General features: G+C 47.5%; 1 protein-coding gene across 1 annotated transcript in view; it reads left to right on the top strand.

Moving 5' to 3' along the window:
• Positions 1–22,757, top strand: part of ADCY5 (adenylate cyclase 5) — a 170,546-nt gene that overhangs the window by 130,488 nt on the left and 17,301 nt on the right. The window contains exons 6-14 of the mRNA XM_049785947.1: positions 697–855; positions 1,541–1,682; positions 3,385–3,525; positions 4,790–4,812; positions 5,390–5,534; positions 6,963–7,060; positions 10,458–10,545; positions 21,849–21,965; positions 22,334–22,498. Of these exons, the coding sequence (XP_049641904.1) occupies positions 697–855; positions 1,541–1,682; positions 3,385–3,525; positions 4,790–4,812; positions 5,390–5,534; positions 6,963–7,060; positions 10,458–10,545; positions 21,849–21,965; positions 22,334–22,498 (1,078 nt within the window). The remainder of the gene's footprint in view (positions 1–696; positions 856–1,540; positions 1,683–3,384; positions 3,526–4,789; positions 4,813–5,389; positions 5,535–6,962; positions 7,061–10,457; positions 10,546–21,848; positions 21,966–22,333; positions 22,499–22,757) is intronic.

Below are 22,757 nucleotides of genomic sequence, written 5' to 3'. Positions count from 1 at the left end.
CTCAGGGCTTACTCCTGGCTCTTTGTGAGGAATCACTCTTGATGGGATCTTGGGGACCATCTAGGGTGCTGAGGATCTAACCCAAGGCTTGCTATGTGCAAGGCAAGCTCCTTACCCGCTATACTATCCCTCCAGCCCATGGGTTTCCCTTCTTATCTGAGTAGAACCTATGGGCTCTGTCAAAACTCACTTCCTCACCTTTCTCCATTATTTCCTCCATTATTCTATCAACAGCAGCTGCAGTAGCAGCTAGTAGTAGTTATGGACAAAGGAATGGGGATTCAAATGGCTATAATGTATGGCTCAGCCCTGCTCAGGTACATTTGCACTTAGTACTCTGATCACAGTAAAATTGAGGCAATGGTACAGTTTGGACACCAGAGAGAGCAGAGAGAGAGCAGAGAAAGAGAGAGAGAGCAGAGAAAGAGAGAGAAGAGAGAAGAGAGAGAGGAGAGAGAGGAGGGAGGAGGAGAGTGGGGCATGGGTTTAGTGTGAGGCAATTGCCACCTTGTGGTCAGGCCTTAAAACAGCATTTCTCCCTGTTGACTGCAGGCAACAGGGACCAGGAGTCCAGAGTGGTGCTGGACATAGATTGACTCTGAGTCCTGCATTCACCCTCCACCCTCCAGCCTCACCCCCCATGTGTGTGTGTCTGGCCCCTGATCCTCTCCCAGCTTCACTCCTGTCCATCCCCAGGTTGGTCCGGGAGGTGACAGGGGTGAACGTGAACATGCGCGTGGGAATCCACAGCGGGCGAGTACACTGCGGTGTCCTTGGTCTCAGGAAGTGGCAGTTCGACGTCTGGTCTAACGACGTCACGCTGGCCAACCACATGGAAGCCGGAGGCAAAGCGGGGTGAGTGAAGGGTCTCCAACAGGAGGTGGGCAGCAAAGGGTCCACCCCATCCACCTACTCTGACTTCTCCAGGAGGGACTGGGGCTGACCAAAGCTGGTGGCTTGCAACTCTGGAGGCTGGCAGAAGTTCTCTTGGACAGCTTAGATGTGTGCCGTGAAAATTGTGGGGAACAGTTCCTCAGCCTCACAAGATCTGAAAGAAAGTCACAGCAGTGTGGGGAGTTTGGGAGGGGACTTGGAGTGGGCAGGAAACATGAGTGACTTCTGAAGAGCTAGATCAGGAAGGAGGTGAGCTGGAAGTACACTGTTGGTTGAATGAACAAGGGGAGGACAGATACAGATGGGAGCCAGGCTCAGGACACTCATGCCAGACCTGTAGCCAGCATGAATCCCAGCTACCTGTGGGGTTGCAAGTCTATGAGACCGGAGGTTGTGTAGTTGGGGGTGGGGGTGGCTGAAAACGGACCTTTTCTCCAATCACATGACTGGGTGAGAAGGTTGTTTTGGATGTGAGTGGGGAAGAGGCCTGCCTGCCCAACTAAGATCATCTTGATGGCCTTAGCAGAAAAAGGATGTATTTGGGCCAGGGCTAGAGACCTGGGCTTTGCAGGGGATGAATCTCATGCATATCTGGGGTTCTGAGAGCCTGCTGTCTTCTCTCCCTGCCACTCTCTTCCTTCCCCAGACGCATCCATATCACCAAGGCCACACTCAACTACCTGAACGGGGACTACGAGGTGGAGCCGGGCTGTGGGGGCGAGCGCAACGCCTACCTCAAGGAACATAGCATTGAGACCTTCCTCATCCTGCGCTGCACCCAGAAACGGGTCAGGGCCCAGCAATGGCATAGGGATTCTCTGGGGAGGGGCTTAGCTCTGCTACTTGCTTCCCATTCCTGCCTCTCTCTTACCCCTACCCTGTCAGGACTGATTCAGGAATTCATCTTTAAATGCACAAGTTTGCCTAAGAACAGTCTCAGCCCTCACCCTTGTCTCTGCTAGAGTCACATATGCCTTCTTCAGTCCTGGGAGCCCTAGAGGCCTCCCACAGATGGAGGGGGCGGAGAAGGAAAAGAAGGAGGGTCATTTTGCTTTCAAGGCAGAAATGCTCAGACTTCAAAATCAGCCCAGAACTCCGAAGGGCGTGAGAGGACTCTGATGGGCCGGAGAGACCAGTGTTACCTGCACTTTGTCTCTCACCTCCTTCCTCAGCACCTGGCTCCTGGCGGGCTTCCCCTTACCAGCTCCCCTTTATACCAGCTCTCTTTGTTTCTTCAACCTCTTTCCCTCACCCTTTCCTTTTCATGTTCCTTTCTTCTCCCTCCCTTTGTCTCAGCCCACACTTGCCAAAATGTAAAACTGAATTATTAGCAGGCTTCAGGGTTCTATTTTTAATAGTTTCATGTTCTTCATGTTTGAGGGGAATGAAATTTTTCTGCACCTCCCTGGATGAAAGTCCTTTCTCCTTATGAATCTTTCATCTTGACCATATCAGTTGCTCAGATCCCTTGCTCCTAGCCACGCCTAGCGTGTTTGCTATGAAGCTAAAGGCATGTGTGAGCACAGGGGAACATTCAGAGAGGATCTTAGCAGCAGAGTCTTCCTAGGGGACTGTCAGGCTGGGTAGCTCTCCCAGAGGTCACCCCAGGACCCACAGGTCCTATTGAGGGACCCAGAGGGAACGAACCTCTGCCAGGCTTGAGCACAGACATGAAATGAGGGCCTGGACTGGGCCATTTGAGGAGACAGTATTTTCAACATTTGTTTCTTATTTGCCTGGAGTATAAACAAGCTTACACCCTCACTCATACCCTTCCTCCCTGAATAGGGGTGGAGGGTAAGTGTGTGTAGAAGGGGGCTGAAGGCCACCCTGTCCCCTGACTTCTCTGAGGTCTTACAGTCTGGAAAGATGGCATGAAGGAAGATTACCCCTAGCCCCCAAGATACAGCTGAAGCAGACTGTCTCTTCTCTGCACTCCCTGATATGACAGGCTCCCTTCTCAGATTCAGAACCTCACCAAGATCCTTCTTTCTTCTGTCTTTTAGTCTTGGACAGGCAGGCAGACCAGGGCAGTGAGCATTGCTGGCATGGTGGGGGCACTGGCAAAGATAGTGTTCGTGCATTTGGAAGAAATGTGTGAAGCCCTGGGCCCCAGACCTCCAGAAGCTGCTTCTTGGTTCTTGGAGAATAGACTTGTGTGCCAACCCCACTTCATCTCATTGGCCAGAACAAATGGGACAGAGATTGGCATGCCCATGCAAGAATTCCCTGCCTGGATGGAGGGGTTCCCTGTCCCCTGGCTTGCTCCTAAGACCAACTTGAACCTCTTGTGCTTGTGCCATCCTAGGCAGGCAGTGGAGAGCAAGGGGGGGGGGTTAGGATGCTTGGGAGGGGGGGGGTCTTGGATGACCTCTGGGCTATAGAGAGAGGGCCAATTAATTGCCTTGCTGCCCACTGGCCAGGCCTCTGGGGTAATGAGTCATTCTTCACTTGGGCTCACGGGCTGACACTTCCCTGCTGCTCTCCTAGAAAGAAGAAAAGGCTATGATCGCCAAGATGAACCGCCAGAGAACCAACTCAATTGGACATAACCCCCCACCCTGGGGAGCTGAGCGCCCCTTCTATAACCACCTGGGCGGCAACCAAGTGTCCAAGGAGATGAAGCGGATGGTGAGTGGCTGCGGCTAAGTGGGCAGCTGTGCTCTGCAGGTCTGTGGCTGTGATAAGGAAGAGGGCTGGACCCGATGCCCCCTAGTTACCCAAAGGAATCCAGAGACATAGGCCTCACCCCAGCCTGGGGCTCAGAGTTTGCATCTGCCTTCTGGTCCCAGGAAAGCTTCATCTGCCTTCAAAGCAGAACTACCCTCTTCTCACTCCCACTTGGGGAGGCAGCCGTGGTGCTCTTGGTGCTGTCTCTCTGGGCTTAGTCTATAAGTACCTTCCTAGCCATGCAGTGAGGCCCTGGCATGGAAGCAGCTCCTTTGAGTGTGCAGGTGACGCTCAGGGCTTGAACAGCTACTGAGAGACAGGACTACCTCTGCCCTATCCACTCTACCCAAGCAGCTACCAGAGTAGGACAGGAAGGTACCACCTCCAGGCCACACTACCCTCTCATGGGCTTTGTGCTGAGGGTTTGGCACCATTAAGGGACCTTTCCTCTTGCATCCCTGCCTCAGAACCACCTCTAGCCCTGGCAGGTGGATGCCTCACCTCCTGGGTTCTCCCCAGTTCTGGCTCTCAGGAACCCTTGATCATATTTATTGTAGATAACCCAGTTTACTTTCCTTCAGTGCAAAAAAAACAAAAAACAAAAAAAAAAACAACCCTAAGAGGTCTCATTTGTTTTCTGTGTATGTATATATGTGTGTACATATATGTTTATACATGGATATGTGTGTTTGCATGTATAAATGCCCAGACACATGTGGGGATTTACCACTTCAGCAGTTTCTCTTTTTTTATTTTTTGTTTTTTGGGTCACATCCAGCAGGGCTCAGGGGCTACTTCTGGCTCTACTCTCAGAAATCGCTCCTGGCAGGCTCGGGGACCATATGGGATGCCGGGATTCGAACCAGCATCCTTCTGCATGCAAGGCAAATGCCTTACCTCTATGCTATCTCTCCGGTCCCAGCAGTTTCTCTTTTTCCCATCTGTGTTAACTCACAGAATTGACAAGGGACTCAGGAGGCCCAGGACTAAGGGCTTTATGGGCATCTGATGACGCAGAGGTGTGGGGAGCAGAAGAGCTTGGGCATAATAACCTTTGTTGGTGGGTGAAGAGACACCACAGTGCACCCATTTGAAGCTAGTTGAGGGTTCAACTAAATATGTGACAGAGAGAAAGGCAGGAAAAAGGACCTCTGGCCAAGCACCTTGGTGTATCCCCATCTGAAGTCCTCTCACCTCACACTCTCCTGTTTTTCTCCTCTTTTAGGGCTTCGAAGACCCCAAGGACAAGTGAGTAGTGGTCCTTGTTGGTTCCTGCTGTCCCAGCCTTGGGGAGGGAGCTTCAAAAGATCAATAGTAGGCTACATGGGTTGACACCTCCACGCATGTACACTGTGCAAGTGAATTCATGCTCAGAAGTGCAACTTTCAGAGCTCACCCATGGCAGCCCCTGAGAGCATAGAGGGAAACCAGGTGGCTCCTTGTCCCATGGCCATAGTCTTAGACTCAGTCTTCATTCAGGGAAATTGTGCAGCTGGAGCATGAAGAGCAGAGACTTCTCTGAAAGGAAAAAAAAAATCAGACCTTTGATAGTCATTCCCATTGGTTGCATAATAGAGCAGGACATTATTAAAGAGTAAGAAATCCTGGCTCTTTATGAGGACCTTCAAAGAGCCTTAGCAATTGCATCATTTTTCATGATGGTGTGTCCTTTAGGTGTGGGGTTTGGTTTTCTGGCCAACCCATCTGTGTGCCAGCCCCCATGCCTTATTAGAGCTGGGGCAGCATCGGGCATCTCTGTGGGGGTCCAACCCGATCATAAGCCTCATGCTGGTTAGTCGACCTGTGCTGGCTCATTTCTCTCCAGGAATGCCCAGGAAAGTGCAAACCCAGAGGATGAAGTGGATGAATTTCTGGGCCGAGCCATTGATGCCAGGAGCATCGACAGGCTTCGGTCTGAGCACGTCCGCAAGTTCCTCCTGACCTTCAGGGAGCCTGACTTAGAGAAGAAGGTACGACATCTGGGTGGGAAGGAGGTGCGGTAGAACCAGGATGGGGTGCAAGCTGCACTGTCCAGGAGGTGGGACATTTAGGGGATCTCCCATGAGTGGGAGGAATCAACCTCAATTCTCTTTCCTGGAAAGTGGGGTTGCCTGACTACCTTAGTCACAGGCTCCAATGGAGGAGGCTAGCTCCCAGCATCTGTCTATGCAGTGCAGTGCCTGCCTGTTAGGTGGTGCTGGGAAGTCTGCATGTCTTTGTATATGGTTGTTAACGGTTGTGATTGACATCACTATGTTACCAGTCAGCATACTGACACCTTAAAATGGGAGAGTTGGAGGTCAATCTGGAGCTCTTGGTCCCATTCTCTTTCCTTTCTTTTTTTTTTTTTGTTTTGTTTTTGTTTTTGTTTTTGGGTCACACCTGGCAGTGCTTAGGGGTTACTCCTGGCTCTAGGCTCAGAAATTGCCCCTACCAGACACAGGGGACCATATGGGATGCCGGGATTCGAACCACTGTCCTGCATGAAAGGCAAACGCCTTACCTCCATGCTATCTCTCCGGCCCCAATTGATCCCATTCTCTTAAATTACAACTGAGAAGGATAAAACTCAAAGTAGGTGGACTACTTAAGACCGATATTCTTCCACCACCTATGAAATGTGCAGTAGAGAGGTTAGAAACTACAAGTCTGCTCCCATCTGGAATATATACAGGTAGGCACAAGAGTGCAAGGTCAAAGTTTCTTCCAAGGTTGAAACATACTGGTCTAGGCCACCCAGTGAAGAAGTAGTAGAGCTGAAACCAGACTCTGGAGTAGGGTCTTGGCTCCTGGCCACTGGGACATCCCCCAGGTGTCCTTCAAAGAGGCTAAGCTAAACTCAGCACATTGTCCAGTGAGGCAGGAGGATGAGACAGAGGGAGGGGAACATGCTTTATTTAGCAGCAGAGATTGTAGCCAGCCTGTGGATTACCCTTGGGGTCACAGGACCAGCTCGATCTCTGGAGCCACCTAGAATCATGGAGGCAGTTGAGGCTGGAAGTCAGGACTTGAGGGCTCTATGGCTGTGGCCATGTCCAGGGATCTCTGGGAGCCCCCAGCTTACCCAATGGCTGCTATGAGGCTGTGGAAAGCCACATAGAGGCATGGCCTGGAGATGAGATGGGGCGCTGTTATCTGTACTGTGTTTGTTCAGACATGAGCCCATCTGCAGAAAGTTGGAGCAAATCATGGCTCCAAGGACCCCATTCAGTTATGTTTGCCCCTCCTGAAGAGACATCTCTTGGCATTGCTCTGGATTGGCTTCATAAGCACTGAGCTGCTGCCAGTTCAGGGCCTGACCATTCTGGTCATAGGCCTTACAGGTGAGTATGGGACTGAGCAGATGGGCAGGTGCTATAACCTGTCTCCCCCCCTTCCCCCCCCCCCCATCTTTTCAGTACTCCAAGCAGGTGGATGACCGATTTGGTGCCTATGTGGCGTGCGCCTCACTCGTCTTCCTCTTCATTTGCTGTGTGCAGATCACCATTGTGCCCCAGTGAGTATCCCCCTTTGCTGGGCTTCAGGGGCCCCAAGGATGGAATGGGATAGGATGGGGATGCTACCACCAGATTCTGGTTGGCCTTTTCATTCGAGGGGAACTGAAGCAAGAATCTTGAGTGGGGAGAGAGGTCACAGTGTGTCCCTTTGTCCTCAGGAGTACTGGGAAGTTAGGTTGTGACTCAGTAGTGGAAAGGGCAGGCTCACTTCCAGCAGACAGCTTCTCTGGAAGTAGACAGCTCTTCCATGGTATCACCCATCTCACTCCCACACCACAACTGCCACTGAGCACCAGGCTCTTTTCCAGGCTTATTTCTATATGACCTTTGGGTCTTGCAAAAATAAAAAGAGAGAGGGAGAGAATACATGCAACTTCAAAAGGTAAAGTCTTTTTTGTTTCTCTGGATGTGTCAGAGGTTGAATTTTAAGTTCTAATGGGTTTTCTCTGAGGCAGCAATGACTACTCAGAAGGCTAGAATATCCTTAGAGGCTGCTCTGAGTGGTGGGGTCTTGAGGATATGGTGCTAGATGGCACTTCCCAGTAGGCCCAAGCCTTGGGGAGAAAGAGAACTGTTCTGTGTAGATTCATGAATGCATGTATATGTGTACAGGTGTATGTATGCCCACATTGTGGATATACATAGGAGTATATCATGGGTGCAAATGCATAGATATAAATATTTGTGTGTCTGTGTGTATATATATATATGTATGGTATGTCTATAAGTACATATATAGGTAAGTGTGCTAGTGTTCATATATATAGGTATATGTTGGCATGCACATATCTGCAAGTATCTATGGTATATATTCACACAGGCATATGAGTGTGCTTATGTGTGTATATTCATATGTAGGTATATGTACCTATGTGCACCCTTATGCCTGTTTACATATATGTAACTTTATACTTGTATCTCTGTGCTTACATGTATACAGGTAATATGTATATATATATGATGTTTATAGATGATATATAGACATTTCTATCCTTTTCATATTGTTTATTTATTTTAGGGTTTGGGGCCATATCCCATGGCACTCAGAGGTTACTCCTGGCTCTGTATTCAAAAATCACTCCTGGCAGGCTCAGGGGACCATATGAGATGCTATTGACCAAATCCAGTTTGATCATGTATCAGGCAAACTGTGCTATTGCTCTGGCCCCAACATTTCTATCTCTGAATGATGCCATATTTTTTTTTGCATGCTGAAAGTAAATTCATGTAATCAACATTCATCCTCTAGATACAATATTCTATATATATTTAAAGAATATTTTCTATCTTATTAGTTTACTTTATGCTGGAGAAAAAAGAAGCCTAATTTCTAACAGTTGTATACTACCCAGTTCATAATCATATTTTCAAAGTGGTTCTTCAGATGTCTTTGTCTCTTAGTTTATTCATAATTAGGTTCTACTCAAAATTCACCACCTGCATTTAATTATGTCTTGTAGTTTAGCCTAGTCTATTTAAAGTATAGTGTTCCCAGCTCCTTTTGGGCTTTTGTTGCTGCTGTCTTCTGGAGCCACTCCTGGTGCTACTGTGGAACCATTAAGGCGTGGTCTCTGCCACTTGAGCCACATCACCAGGACCCCACCTTTAAAGAAAGGAAGTGTGGGGTACAGGCAATATAGCTCAATGCACTGGAACACATGAGGCCCTGGATTCAATCCCCTGTGCCAGTTAATCCTTTGAGAACCTCTAGATTGAGCCTGGAGACCCCCAGCAATGCTAGGCCAAGGCAACATCACAGCTGGGCCAGAGTAGTAGTGTTTGAATATCACAGTAGCCCAGAGAGCTGCTGGGGAATCTCCCAAAAGACAAAAATCTATACATATAGAAGCACAAAATAAAAATAATTGTAGAGGGCCAAGGATGTGGCTCAGTGATGCACACACAGAGAACCCCGAGCTTCCTCTCCAGCACTGCAAATAAATAAGTAATGTAGATTCACAGAATGCAGGGAGTTTCTGCTCCTGCCTCCTGTTTCCCCTCCATGGCACTGCGTTTGACTCTTCCTCCTCCAGGTTATGTTGCTAATTCCCTTTGCCACTGTGTGAGGTTGTGCACAGCCAATGGAGTTGTGGGTCATTGTAGCCTTAGTGGAACCCCTGGTGCCATCTAAAAGTAGAGCTAGAGGCATAAATAAGCACCTGAGATTTCCCATCCTATTATCTGTCTTGCCTCTTAGCTGCCTTTTTTCCCCCTCTTTCCACCCCCGCATGGCTGGAGATGCTGAGATACCCTAGTTCCTTGCTCTGCCTCCCACAACCTCATTCCATACTCTTGCCATAGCTCCCAGTGGCCAAAGAGCTGACTCAGGTCATTCTCTATCCCTCCTCTCTCTGTGGAGACCTTGGAACCACTGTGAAGGACTCTCTTCCTTTCTTTCCCTCATTCTGTTTGTTTAAAGTAGCTGAGCCAAACACTGGTTCCTGGAGAAACTAGGAGCAAAGGTACTAGCTGGCCACCTCCCAGGAGCTGTCCTGGCTGCCCCAGTCTTCTGCTGCCTGTGACCATGCAGCAGTGGCTAGCATCTCCTGGCTGTTTGGCTTCCCTAAGAGGGAGGAGGAATGTCTGTTTTGGTGAAAGGGTGAGATGTGCAGGCCCTGGTGGGTCAGTGAAAGGTTCCAGCTAGGCTTGGAAGACATTTGTAGCTCTTTTCTTGGAAGCTTTTGACTCATGGAACTTTCTAAACCCCATTGATTGACCTCTGAAGAGAGGGGTCCAGGATGCTGACATCTCAATGCTAAACTTACTGCAGAGGCAAGCAGGCTCCAAGCAGGATTCACAGGGCCAGGGGCCTGTCCAGATGTACTCTGTTGCCTCTTGGGGGCATCTGAGTGGACAGCAGACTGGTACATTTCTGAGGCACTTGCCTATCAGACAAGCACCGGCCTTTAGCCTCCCAGGTATTTCTCACTCCATGAGGCATTGCTTGGAGATAGGCCAGGCAGATTCTACAGTGGGTCCTTTCATACAAAATGAAGCCAGGGGGGCCGGATAGATAGCATGGAGGTAAAGTGTTTGCCTTGCATACAGAAGGTCGGTGGTTCAAATTCTGGCATCCCATATGGTCCCCTGAGCCTGCCAGGAGAGATTTCTGAGCGTAGAGTCAGGATCGTTGCCGGGTATGACCCAAAAACCAAAAACCAAGGGAAAAAAAAAAAAAACCAACAAAATGAAGCCAGGAGAGTTCTTTCCGAATCAGTACCTAAAGCTGTGTCCACTTCCCAAGGAATGTGGAGTGGGAAGGATGGGGCAGTGGGCCTGGGTAAATAAACCAACCCTGTGCCCTGCAGGCCTCCGAATAGGAGGATGAATAGTGGGTGCTTGGCCTCAAACAGGCAGCTGAACCTGGCTTCCTGAGCTCCCACCCTGTCTTTGCAGCTCACTCTTCATGCTGAGTTTCTACCTGACCTGCTTCCTGATGCTGACCTTGGTGGTGTTTGTGTCTGTGATCTACTCCTGTGTAAAGGTAAGTTCAGTGTTTGTCAGACTCAAGCCCCCTTCTTCCCTCTCTTCTAGTCACTTGTTGCTGAGGTCTGCTCAAGGGCCTGGGACCTGGTGCTTATTTTGTGGAAGGGGTACTACCCAGTACCAGTAGCCAAGGGAGAGAGGAACAGGGAGTTAATATGTTTTGTTGTTTGGTGATACCAGGGATTAAAGTTCCCCGACTGAGCTCCAGTCTTGTCCTGACTAGGGGTGGTCCAGGGTCTTCACTCCTAATCACTGTGGGCAACAGCCTAGATTGTGGGAAAGGGAGGTGGTGTGTTTGGAGGGGTGATGGCCAGTGTAGACTTGTTTGTGTTGATTATTTTATTTTTTTGGAGGAGGGAACTGGGGTACAGACCACACCCAGCAATGCTCAGTGCTCAGAAGTTGCTTCCTGCATTGGTCGGGAGACCATCAGAGGTGCTGGGTTTTGTATCGAGTCAATCATGTATAAACAGGTGCCTTAGCCCTTGTACTGTCCCTTATCCCTGTGTTTGTTATTTCCTTTAACTTTAATTATTTTAAATTATAATTATCATAACTAATTATTTGGGACCACATCATGTTTAGAAAAGACAGCACATGGCCCGGACTTTTGGGCTCACTCCAGCTGAATAGAGCCAAGATTAACCACAAGAGCAGGAATCTCACCGTCATCACTGTCTTCTTGGGTCCAAGGTTTAAATCAATGTTCAAGCTACAGTATGTTGAATTAATTAAATTAATAAAAGTCCTTGATGGAGGTGGATGATGGTGGATGGGTGGTGAGGCCTTTCTTAGCCAGGCCAGGCGCCCACATCCTCTTCCAGTCGGCGGGTCCTAGGTTCAGGATAGCAGTGAGGAAATGATCCACAAGCAGTCAGTTGAAGTCAGGAGACATGAAGCTTTATTAATCAGGTTCTACCACCATGCATGTATCTTACATGGCTACTAAGCTAACCATTTAAGCGGCCTCTCTGCAGCTGTCCTGCATCTAGAATCTGTCTCTTATACCTCCATCCTGCTTCCTCTTCTCAGGCTTCTCTTGCTCAATCCTCTCTGAATCTCTCTAGCTCCTCCCTCACCCCTGAGGCAACCCCTTTATTAGCAACCACAGACCCCCTCCCATCTAGGTAAGGTCAATGGACGTTCCCCAACTTCCATAGATAACACGAGGAAACACAGCTTTTCCTCTGCCAAGTTAGTTATATAGTTTTCCCAAACAGTTCTCCCAAAGTCTATTGGTGGGGTGGCTACCAACTGGGAAAATTAGAGCTGTTGGTGATATTCTTTTGATTTCTTTGAAAATTTTAATATGCATAGTGTGGCCTTCCAGAGGTGAAACCTCTCTCTCAGGGGATTCAGTCACCTTTTCAGGCCTGGAATTCTGCATTGCAAATGTTTTCCAGCTCCTAAACTGGGTCCTTTCTGCAATAACACCTATAGAACCAAGGACCCAGCAATGGAAGCCCCCACATGCCCATGATTAGGAATAGATGATGCAATAGCTTGTATACACAGTAGTTCTTACCTGTCTATTGCAAGGAGAGACTTGCAGATGGGTTTCCTCAGCCTGGATGAATCAAGAGCATGATGAGAGAAGACTGATATGAGTGATGTGTTGGGTGGTTTCACTTAGTGTGACATCATGAAAAGGCAAATGAATGAGTGGAAAGCTGAGTAGAAGATATGGGGTGACAGGAGGTCATGAAGGATTCAGAGATTCTTAATTTTGGAGGGACAGGGCAACACTCAACATTGCTCAAGGTTTACTCCTGGTTCTAGCAGCTCTTGGAGACCATATGGAATGCAGGGGATTGAACCTGGACTGGCCACATGCAAAGCAAGCATCTTACCTACTATATTATGGCTCCAGCTCCTGACTCAAAATTTTGTTTGCTAAGGTGAGAGGGTTGTGAAAATAGTAATGATGGTTTCACAAAAGCACACATGTAATTAATGCCTTTGAATTGCAATTCAGATTCGAATTGAATTGCAATATATGTCAATAGTGATTGGAATTACAATAGAATGGCAAATTTTATCATATTTAAATTATCATATAGATAACTTTATTTTAACCACAGTAGAGTTATAACAACCAAAGAATACCATAGCTCAGAAGGCATTTTAAAAGCTCGTTGAAGCCTCAAAGAAATCTATTTTTTGGGGGCGGGGGGGGGGGGGCAAACTGTGTAGTGTTCAGGACTCATTCCTGGCAGTGCTCAGGGGAACTTAGTGGTGCCAGAAATTGAACCAGAGTTGGCTGCATGCAAAAAAAAAAAAAAGTGCCTTATTCACTATACTCTCTCTCTCTCTCTCCTGTTTGGAAATATTTGCTTTTTCTAAAGTATAAATAGGAGTAAAATCACTATTTATTTGTCCAAGGCACTTAATTATCTGATTGAAATCAGAAGCCAAGCCATATGTTATTGCCGTTTTAAAAGAGAACCCAGCATTGGCAAACACGAGGTTTGCTGATTCATTTAACTTGTGTTCTCAGATTTGTTCCTAAATCTGGTGGAAGAGGGAGGAGACATGGAAGAAGGTGGTGAATTGGGGTGTAGGGGTGTTTGTGGTTATCCCCCAGCCCTAGTGAGTAACTGGTTCCAGTGAATTCTTTTGTCTCAACATTCAATGATGAATATCACTTCTGCCTTCTTCTATTTTATTGAATCCACTTTTTCTGGGTCATCAGAGTCATTAAGTTAGCTTGTTCTCAATACTTTTCTCTGACTATTCTGAAGCCAGGGTTTTGGAGGAGGCAGGTGTGGTGACTAGGCCCCTTTACCAGGACGCAGGAATATTTCTCTTTTCTTTTTCTTTTCTTTTCTTTTCTTTTCTTTTCTTTTCTTTTCTTTTCTTTTCTTTTCCTTTCTCTTCTCTTCTTTTTTCTTCTCTTCTCCTTCCTTTATTCTTTCCTTTTTTGGATTTTGGGCCACACCTGATGATGCTCAGGGGTTACTCCTGGCTATGCACTCAGAAATCACTCCTGGCTTGGGGGACCATATGGGATGCTGGGGATTGAATTGCAGTCCGTCCTAGGTCAGCCACATGCAAGGCAAACACCCTACTGCTTTGTCACCGCTCAGGCCTCATCTTTTCCTTCCCTTCCCTTCCCTTCCCTTCCCTTCCCTTCCCTTCCCTTCCCTTCCCTTCCCTTCATTCCCTTCCCTTCCCCCTTCCCTTCCCTTCCCCCTTCCCTTCCCTTCCCCCTTCCCTTTCCCTTTCCCCTTTCTCCCCTTTCTTTTCCTTTCTCCTTTCCCTTCCCTTTCCTTTTCCCCGTCCCCTCCCCCTTCCTCTTCCCTTTCCTCACACCTGGTGGTATTTAGGGGTTACTTTTGCTCTGCACAGAAGCCTACTCCTGCAGGCTCAAGGACCGTATAGGATGACAGGGATCAAACCTGGGTCAGCAAAAGACTTACCTGCTGTGTTATTGCTCCAAAATCCAAATATTTCATCTTTTTTTTTTTTTACCAGAACCCTGCACCCCACAGATCTCCCCTCCCCACTCTCCCTCAGGGGAGTTAAGTTTGACTGTTGAGGGAAGGAGGTGCTGCTGATATGCACTGGTTTATTGAGTCTGAAAGTGAGATGAGCTGAGGGTCTTCCTGCAGTCCCAGCCCGGCTCAGCAGCCACACAGAGCCGTGTCCTGAGCTGCCACAGCTACTTTTATTGCATCTGTTTCGCAGATGAGAAAATGAGGCTCATCGGGATGGAGGCCAGAGTTTAGGCAGGGATGGGATTGCTGAGATGGAGAGCAGGACAGCTGTTGGCTGCCCAGCCCACAGTGCTTCCCCTAAAAGGTCTTTGAGAGGCCAGCTGAAGCTTTGGGGTTGGCTCCTGGATGGGCTCAGATTTTGCTCACCTTATCCGGTCCTTAAAGATTCTATATCCTTTCCATTATTTTCCTTAAAAGGTAGTTTTCTTCAGTGTTCAGCTCTCCAGTTGTATACCTTTTTCTCTTAAGACCACAGCCCCACATTCCACACAGATTCATAGAGTGGTTCCAATCATAATAAATCTTTGCTCCACTCCTGTGTACTTATGTCTCCACTTAACACTGTTTTTTTTCTGTTTTGTTTTGGAGGGGGCCATACATAGTGGTGATTCCTGGCTCTGTGCTCATGGTTCACTTCTGGCAGGGCCTGGGGGGGCCAAATGTGGTGGCATAGATTAAACTCAGGTCTATGTGTAAGGCAAGTACCTTACCTGCTATACAGATCTTTCAGGCCCTTTCTTCTCAGTCTTTTTATGCTAACTGGGTTTGAATGCACTAAAATAGAACTACAGAGGGTTGGGACCCTTTTTCTTTAAAAACAAACAAACAAACTTTTTTCTTAACTCTAAGTGTAAGGGCCCTGGTGCACTTGGTTTGCACAGACATAATTCTGCTGCCTTAAGAACAGTCTCCAGGGGCCGGAGAGATAGCATGGAGGTAGTGCATTTGCCTTGCATGCATAAGGACAGTGGTTCAAATCCCGGCATTCCATATCCCCCCCCCCCCCCTCGTGCCTTCCAGGAGCGATTTCTGAGCATAGAGACAGGAGGAACACCTGAGTGCTGCTGGGTGTGACCCAAAAACCAAAAACCAAAAAGAACAGTCTCCAGCTCCACTCAAAGTGGTGGCACAGCCTCTGCAGGAAGTTCTGCTCCTGGTGATTAAATAGTTTGTCCTTGTCTACACTGGAGCAAATAGAGGCATGATTTAGTGTCCAGATACAGATGAACTCTGATTACAGGAGATGAGCTGATGATACCAGAGCAGGATGTCACTCTTCTGGAGATTTTGAGACAATAATCATTATTGGGTTCCTGTAGTGGTTTTTAAAGTTAGAGGAGAGCATTTTTATTTTCAGTTTTATCATAGTCTTTATTGTTTGGGGAGTAGTACTCAGGAGTGCTCACTGGTGATTCTTCGCTAATCAGGCCAGTGGTTCAATGCAAAAGCATGAAGATGTGCCGCTGCTGGGGCCCTGTGATGCTGGGGAAACTTGGACTACCCTAGCAGTGATGGGAGTATCCCTGGCTGCATCCAGAGGTACTCACGAACTGTATGGTACTGGAATCAAAACCAGGACAGATACATGCTAGGCATGCATCCTAACCACTGTGCTATTACCTGACACAAGATCGTTTTTTAAAGGTGATAGGGAAATTGGATTAGAGCAAACAAAGACAGTAAAAGTCACTCATTCATTAGATATTACAGATTGAATTTTTAAAAATAGCCCATAGTCCTTCTTCCAACCTTTGGGGCACCCTGAGAAGATGTTGAATGCACCCTTACATCCTTTCTCCACTGCCTTTTTACTAATGTTTCAGTAACATTAATTCAGTAATACTAATACTAATACATCAGTCATTATTAGGTGACTGGAAAAGATACAGGAAGCCTATCGATTGATTAAACAATATGGGGTTCTGGTAATCTTGTGTGTTGGTAGGGTAGAGAAGAGAGTGAATGCAATGGAAAAATTTTAAGTGACAAAGATTGAAAACAGCTGTTATGCCATTTCCATGTAAGATCTTCATGCTTGCACTAGAATACTTTTCCCAGCTGTGAAATCAAAGATAACTTTAATGGGAAACAAGAATTTTCTTTTTTATTGTCAGAATACTAATAATTTCAGTGCAAATATTACATTTTCTATTGACTTCAACAGCCTACAAACCAATTCACTTACATAATTTTATCCCATCCTCATAGTAATCTGGAGAAGTGGGTATTCCCTGTTTACTAATAAAGGAAACTGAGGCTCAGAGCCATTTATCACATCCCGGGATCTCAGGGGAAAGTGGCTGAGCAGAAGTTTTTAGTAAGTGCCTGACTGAAATAGAATCCACATACTCTAGAACTTACCTCTATAGAGGTGGGTGAGATGATAGCTCAGTGGTTTTTAGTAGATTCGGAAAGTTGGACAACTACCTGCATCCAAGATATATCTCCTGCAGACAACTTCATACCTATTAGCCTTCCTACCTCCATTTCTGATCACTGCCCCTAGGAACCCCAGTTCATTCTCAGTTTCTCAGAAGTTGCTCGTTTTCGGATATTTATATAAAGGCCATTAAACAATACAGATGTACATGGCCTTTTGGCACAAGCTTAATTTTTTAACATCTTTAAGGTATATCCATGTACCAGTACCAGCATTTTATCCCCTTTATAGCCAAGTAATATTCCACTGTGTGGAAACGCCACACTTTGTTTATCTTTCTTCAATCAATGGGCATGTGGGTCATTTCCTCTTTCGGGCACTTATGAATAATGCTGCAATGAACATTAACCTATGAGGTTTTTGTGTACTTGCTTTCAACTCCTTGGAATATAATTGCCAGCTCATTTGGTAACATTTAACATAGTACGGAATTTCCCAGTGTGTTTGTTTGTTTATTGTTTTGTTTTGTTTTCTTTGGGAGTCATGCTCGGTGATTCACAAGTTACTTTTGGATCTGCACTCAGAAATTAGTCCTGGTTGGCTTGGGGGATGATTTGGGATATTGGGATCAACTTGGGGTCAGCCGCATGCAAGGCAAAAGCCCTCCTATCAGCAAAGTCTGATAGTTTCTCCACATCTTCACCAATTCTTTGTGTGTGTGTGTGTGTGTGTGTGTGTGTGTGTGTGTGTGTGTGTGTGGTTTTTGGGTCACACCCGGCAGTGCTCAGGGGTTATTCCTGGCTCCAGGCTCAGAAATTGCTCCTGGCAGGCACGGGGGACCATAGGGGTGCCGGGATTCAAACCGATGACCTCCTGCATGAAAGGCAAATGCCTTACCTCCATGCTATCTCTCCGGCCCCATCTTCACCAATTCTTGTTACTATCTGACTTGATTATAACCATCTGAGTGGGTCTGAAGTGGTTTTGGCTTGCGTTTCCTTGGCGACTAATAATTTTAGACATATTTTGGTGTGCTTATTATCTATTTGTATAAACTCTTTGAAACAACAGCTATTGAAATCTTTTGGTCATTTTTCTCCCCATCCCTTCCTTTTGTTGCTGTTGATTTAATGACAGGGGTCTCTCTATTTCTCTCTCTCACACACAAACAGACACACACAAACACACAGTTGTATGCTCACACACAGCTGGCCATGATGCTGAGTGGGTGGAGGGGGCACAGAGGTGGACCTTCGCATGTATGTAGGCAGCACCGATGTGGCCTTCTAGACCTTACCATCGAGTACTTTTGCCACTGCCCATCTTCCAGTCTCCTCTCCCCCAATGCCTATTTTAAAAAAGTTGGTTATCCTATTGAGTTGTAAGATGATTTGTGTACTCTGGTCATAGGACACATAGATACATAGTTCACTACAGCTTTCTCCCTTTCTAAGGGTTTTCTTTGCACTTAAAAAAGAATAATTCTATTATTGTATAAAATTTCTCAGTTCTGGGGCCGGGCGGTGGCGCTAAAGGTAAGGTGCCTGCCTTGCCTGCGCTAGCCTTGGACGGACCACAGTTCGATCCCCCGGTGTCCCATATGGTCCCCCAAGCCAGGAGCAACTTCTGAGCACATAGCCAGGAGTAACCCCTGAGTGTTACCGGGTGTGGCCCAAAAACCAAAAAAAAAAAAAAAAAAAAAAAATTTCTCAGTTCATCTTTTTGGCTTGTTTCTTTTGTGTGTTTGGTGGTGGTGGTGGTGGTGGGGACAAACCAAGCTGTGCTCAGGAACCACTCCTAGAAATACTCCAGGAATCACAATAGGTCATTGAACCTGTGTCGGCTGCATACAAGGCAAGTGCCTTTAATCTCTGTTTTTCTCCAGCCCCCAGTTTATTCATTTTTAGCACATGGTTCAGTGCCACCAGGTATATTCACAGAACAATTATCACCTCTGCTCAACTCCAACCCTTCATCTTCTTTCCAAAAGAAGAGGATTCGGGAGCCAGAGCAATGATGCAGCAGGTAGAGCACTTGCTTACATGTAGCCCTCCTGGACTTGACCCTTGGCTTCCCATATGGTCCTCTGAGCACCTCCAGGAATAATTCCTTTAGTGGAGAGCCAGGAATAGCCTCTGAGCACTGCAGGTGTGGCCCAAAACAAACTAAAAAGGAGATATTCAGCAGCAGCTTCTCCGTTTGCTTCATCTTTTTGCCAGCCGCTACGCTGCTTTGTGTGTGTGTGTGTGTGTGTGTGTGTGTGTATGTGTATGTGTGTGAGAGAGAGAGAGACAGAGACAGAGACAGAGACAGAGAGACAGAGACCCTCTCAGAGCCTCTTAAAAGTGCAGCCACAGTATCTTTCTGTAGGTTCCCAGGTCCATCTGCTGGACCAAAGGGGTCTAACTCCTTTAGGAGGCTAAATAATACCCCTTGTCTCCCCATGCTCCCTGTGCTTCTCCAACTACCTCTGACTATATGCTACATTTATTTACCATGGATTGGGACATGAATTGCTTCCATCTTTTGGTTACTGTGAGGATTGCTTCCGGAGACAAACACTCTACTCAGAAAGCATTGTGCTTCGGGGAGAGTTAGAACTGATCCATCCCTGGATGATTCTAGGCATCATTATTTGAGGCTCTGCTGTACTGTTTTCTGCAATGGTGGAGTCATTTTATGTCCCCATCCACTGTGATGAAGGTTATAATTTCTCTACATCCTCATCAAGACTTATTTTATTTTTGGGATTTTTGTTTGGTTTGGAGACTACCCTTGGTGCTGCTGAGGGCTTATACCTGCTCTGTGCTTATGGACAATCCTGTGGTGCTTGGGGGACCATATGTGATGCTTGGGATCAACCAAGAGTAAGTTTCATACATGGTGAGTGCCACACCCACTGCGTTATCTCTCTGGCCCCTTCTTTCATTTTTACACAATCTAATTTTTTTTTTTTTTTTGGTTTTTGGGCCACACCCGGCGATGCTCAGGGGTTACTCCTGGCTGTCTGCTCAGAAATAGCTCCTGGCAGGCAAGGGGACCATACGGGACACTGGGATTCGAACCAACCACCTTTGGTCCTGGATCGGCTGCTTGAAAGGCAAACGCCTCTGTGCTATCTCTCCGGGCCCACAATCTAATTTTTATCCAATATTTTAACACTTGGATAAAGTTCAGAGTATCTATATTTTTCTTCTTTTGGTGTCCCATCTAAGAAACAGAGGCCACAAAGTTACAAAGATTCGGCAAAGACTGCATCAGTTTCAGAAAGCTCAGTACTTCTTTTTCTACTCAGGTCAGATGAGGAAGTTTTCAGGCAAGAGCTGTGACTTGCTCTTTCTCAGGCGGAAGCAATGCTTCCCTCTAGACAGAGGTATATTGCCATTCAGTCGCTTTTATCATTTTTTTTTTTTTGGAGGACCACACCTAGTGGTGCTCAGAATTCTGAACTGGTTCTGCATTCAAGGATCACTCCTGGTAGGGTTCTTGGAACTCTATGCTGTGGTTGGAGGGTTCAACTCTAGGTTGGCCACTTGCAAAGCAAGAGCCTTGTCCACTGCACTGTCTCTCCAACCCTTCTGTCAGCTTCTCTTCAGACTAGACTGGTTGGGAAATGAGGACTCAGTGGGCAAAGCCAGTTGTTTCAGATTTGGTGGGGCCTGCCTGGTCTTGAATTTATGGGTTTATTTCATAAGCCACTTGTTGTGCTTGTATGCCCAACAGCAGAGCTGGTCCAAATTTGGTGCAGGAGGTGGTGCAACAAATTGTGGTGCTTGCACACTCAGTGGCAGTGCTCACTGTGCTCTCAGGTTATGGTGCCCATTATGCTTGGAGAGTGGTGGGTCATTGTAGTCTCACATGCGTTCTAGCCATGATGCTCATCTGGAATTGCTCAGAGTGCTTCCCAGGGATTGTCTTGCTGGTTGTGATGCTCACACATCTTTTAGCAGAGCTAAACTGAGGGCACCCTTGTGGGGCACATACTTCCCTGGCTTTTGGGTAGCCATGAACCCCATGTGCTGGGAATCACATCACTATGGTCAGTACCTGTTGGCAGCACCAGGACTGGCCTGATTCTGCCAGTAAGGGCAGGTAGAAATCAGCCACCAAGTTATTCTCCCTGGCCCAGCCTGCTCTCTTATGCACCAGCACTGCAGCTGTTTTTATGTGAACACACAGTTGGTGTGGCTAAAGAAAACAGGGAGAGTTTGTGAGGGAAACAGCAGATGCAGGAGCTACAGAAGTCTTACTCCTTGCCCATCTGCTCTGTGCCTTCTCACAAGCTCATCCCCTGCTTTGGGACACCAGTTCCTTAACCAATCTCCCATCCATAGCTCCATGCATCTTTCTGGAAATGTTTGGAGCCTTCTGGGAAACCTCAGCTATTACCACCTGCCTCTCCCTGACTGTGATCCGGGCAGTGTCCCAGAATTCACAGCGTGTTGCTTTGTCCTCTTCCTCCCTTGTTGTGGTCAACATAGCATCTTTCTAGAGGAGTATTGTGGCTCAGTGGTGGAGTACCTGCAGGCATATGCTGGGTTCTGTCCTTATTAGTTGCTCCTGTACTGCCAGGAATGACTCAAAAGCATTGAGACACCTCCACCTCTGGTGATTGTGAACCAAAATCTAAATAAAGAAGGAGCTAGAGAGACAGTACAGGCGTTAAGGCATTTTCCCTGAATAGAGCCAACTATGGTTCCATCTCAGGCATGTCCACCCCCCACCAAACACAGAAAGGAGGTGATCCCTGAGCACAGTACCAAGAGCAAGTCCTGAGTAATGCTGAGTGTGGAACCTCCCCCAAGAAATTCAGTTAAGAAATAAAAAAAGGGGTCAGAGAGATAGCATGGAGGTAGGTCGCTTGCCTTGCATGCAGAAGGACAGTGGCTCAAATCCTGGCATCCCATATGGTCCTCCAAATCAGTTAGGAGCAATTTCTGAGCATAGAGCCAGGAGCAACCCCTGAACGCTGACAGTGTGACCCAAAAACCAAAACAAAACAAATGAAAGAAATAACAAAAGCGGGGCCTGAGCCATAGCATGGAGGTAGGACATTTGCCTTGCATGCAGAAGGATGGTGGTTCGAATCCCAGCATTCCATATGGTCCCCAGAGCCTGGCAGGAGTGATTTCTGAGCATAGAGCCAGGAGTAACCCCTGAGTGCTGCCCGGTGTGACCCAAAAATCAAAAACCAAAAACCCAAACCAAAACAAAACAAAAGCATCTTATATCTTGTTCCTTTTCCTTGTAAGCTCTTAAGACAGTTCCACTCCACTCACTACAGAATCTGGGGGAGCAGCAGCCTGTCACCCAGGATGGAGGGCCATCTGGAGGCCCTGGTGGAGAAAGAATAGGGGCAACTCTACTACTCCAGGCTGGGCTATGACATCCTGAATTCTATCTCGTCCCCCTTTCCTGAGACAGCTGTTTCCCAGCCCGCTGCAGACCCTCTCCAGGAAGATCGTGAGGTCCAAGATGAACAGCACTTTGGTTGGGGTGTTCACCATCATTCTGGTGTTCCTGTCGGCCTTTGTCAACATGGTAGGTGGCCACTGAGAGAGGCTGTGCTGCTCTGCACCTCCTCTGGGGCAGGGAGGAGCCCCAGGACTCCAAGGGGCTCCTTCCAGCTGAGCTCATATGTGACCCTTGAAGTTCCTCCCACCAGCTCTTCCTCTCGCCCTCCAGACCAAGAAGTCAGAGTCCCATAGCTGTTTATAGCCTCTCTCGCCCTCCAGACCAAGGAGTCAGAGTCCCATAGCTGTTTACAGCCTGTCTCTTCCCTATCCTCCTAGTCCCCTTTCTGTCCTGCCAGTCATGGGCAGCCCCCCAGACTTGATGGGGAGAGAATGGCCACCTGCTGCCCTGGCCTGTTCCCCAGGGCTGACCAGACTCTCCGCTCCTCCTCTCAGTTCATGTGCAACTCCAGGGACCTATTGGATTGCGTAGCAAAGGAACACGACATCAACAGAAGCCAGGTGAATGCCTGCCACGTGGTGAACTTAGCCATCAACTACAGCCTGGGCATCGAGCAGGGCTTCTGCGACAGCCCCCGGCCCAACTGCAACTTCCCAGAGGTACTGCTTAGGGAGGGGCTGGGCCTGGCATCAGTCCCAGAATCATGGGCCCATTGTGCTCCAAAGACCCTACGAACCAGTCTCATTCCCAGTGACCAGCCTCGCCTATAGAATTGCAACACGTTTTAGGATTTTTACCCCTTTTTTTGGTTTTTGGGTCACACTCAGCAGTGCTCAGGGGTTACTACTGGCTCTATGCTCAGAAATTGCTCCTGGTAGGCTCATGGGGGCAATATGGGATGCTGAAATTCAAATCCTG

Source organism: Suncus etruscus, chromosome 13 (genome assembly GCF_024139225.1).
Source record: "Suncus etruscus isolate mSunEtr1 chromosome 13, mSunEtr1.pri.cur, whole genome shotgun sequence".
NCBI classification, from domain to species: domain Eukaryota; kingdom Metazoa; phylum Chordata; class Mammalia; order Eulipotyphla; family Soricidae; genus Suncus; species Suncus etruscus.
Note: the sequence above shows the minus strand (reverse complement) of the source record. Positions and strands in the feature narration are given on the sequence as shown.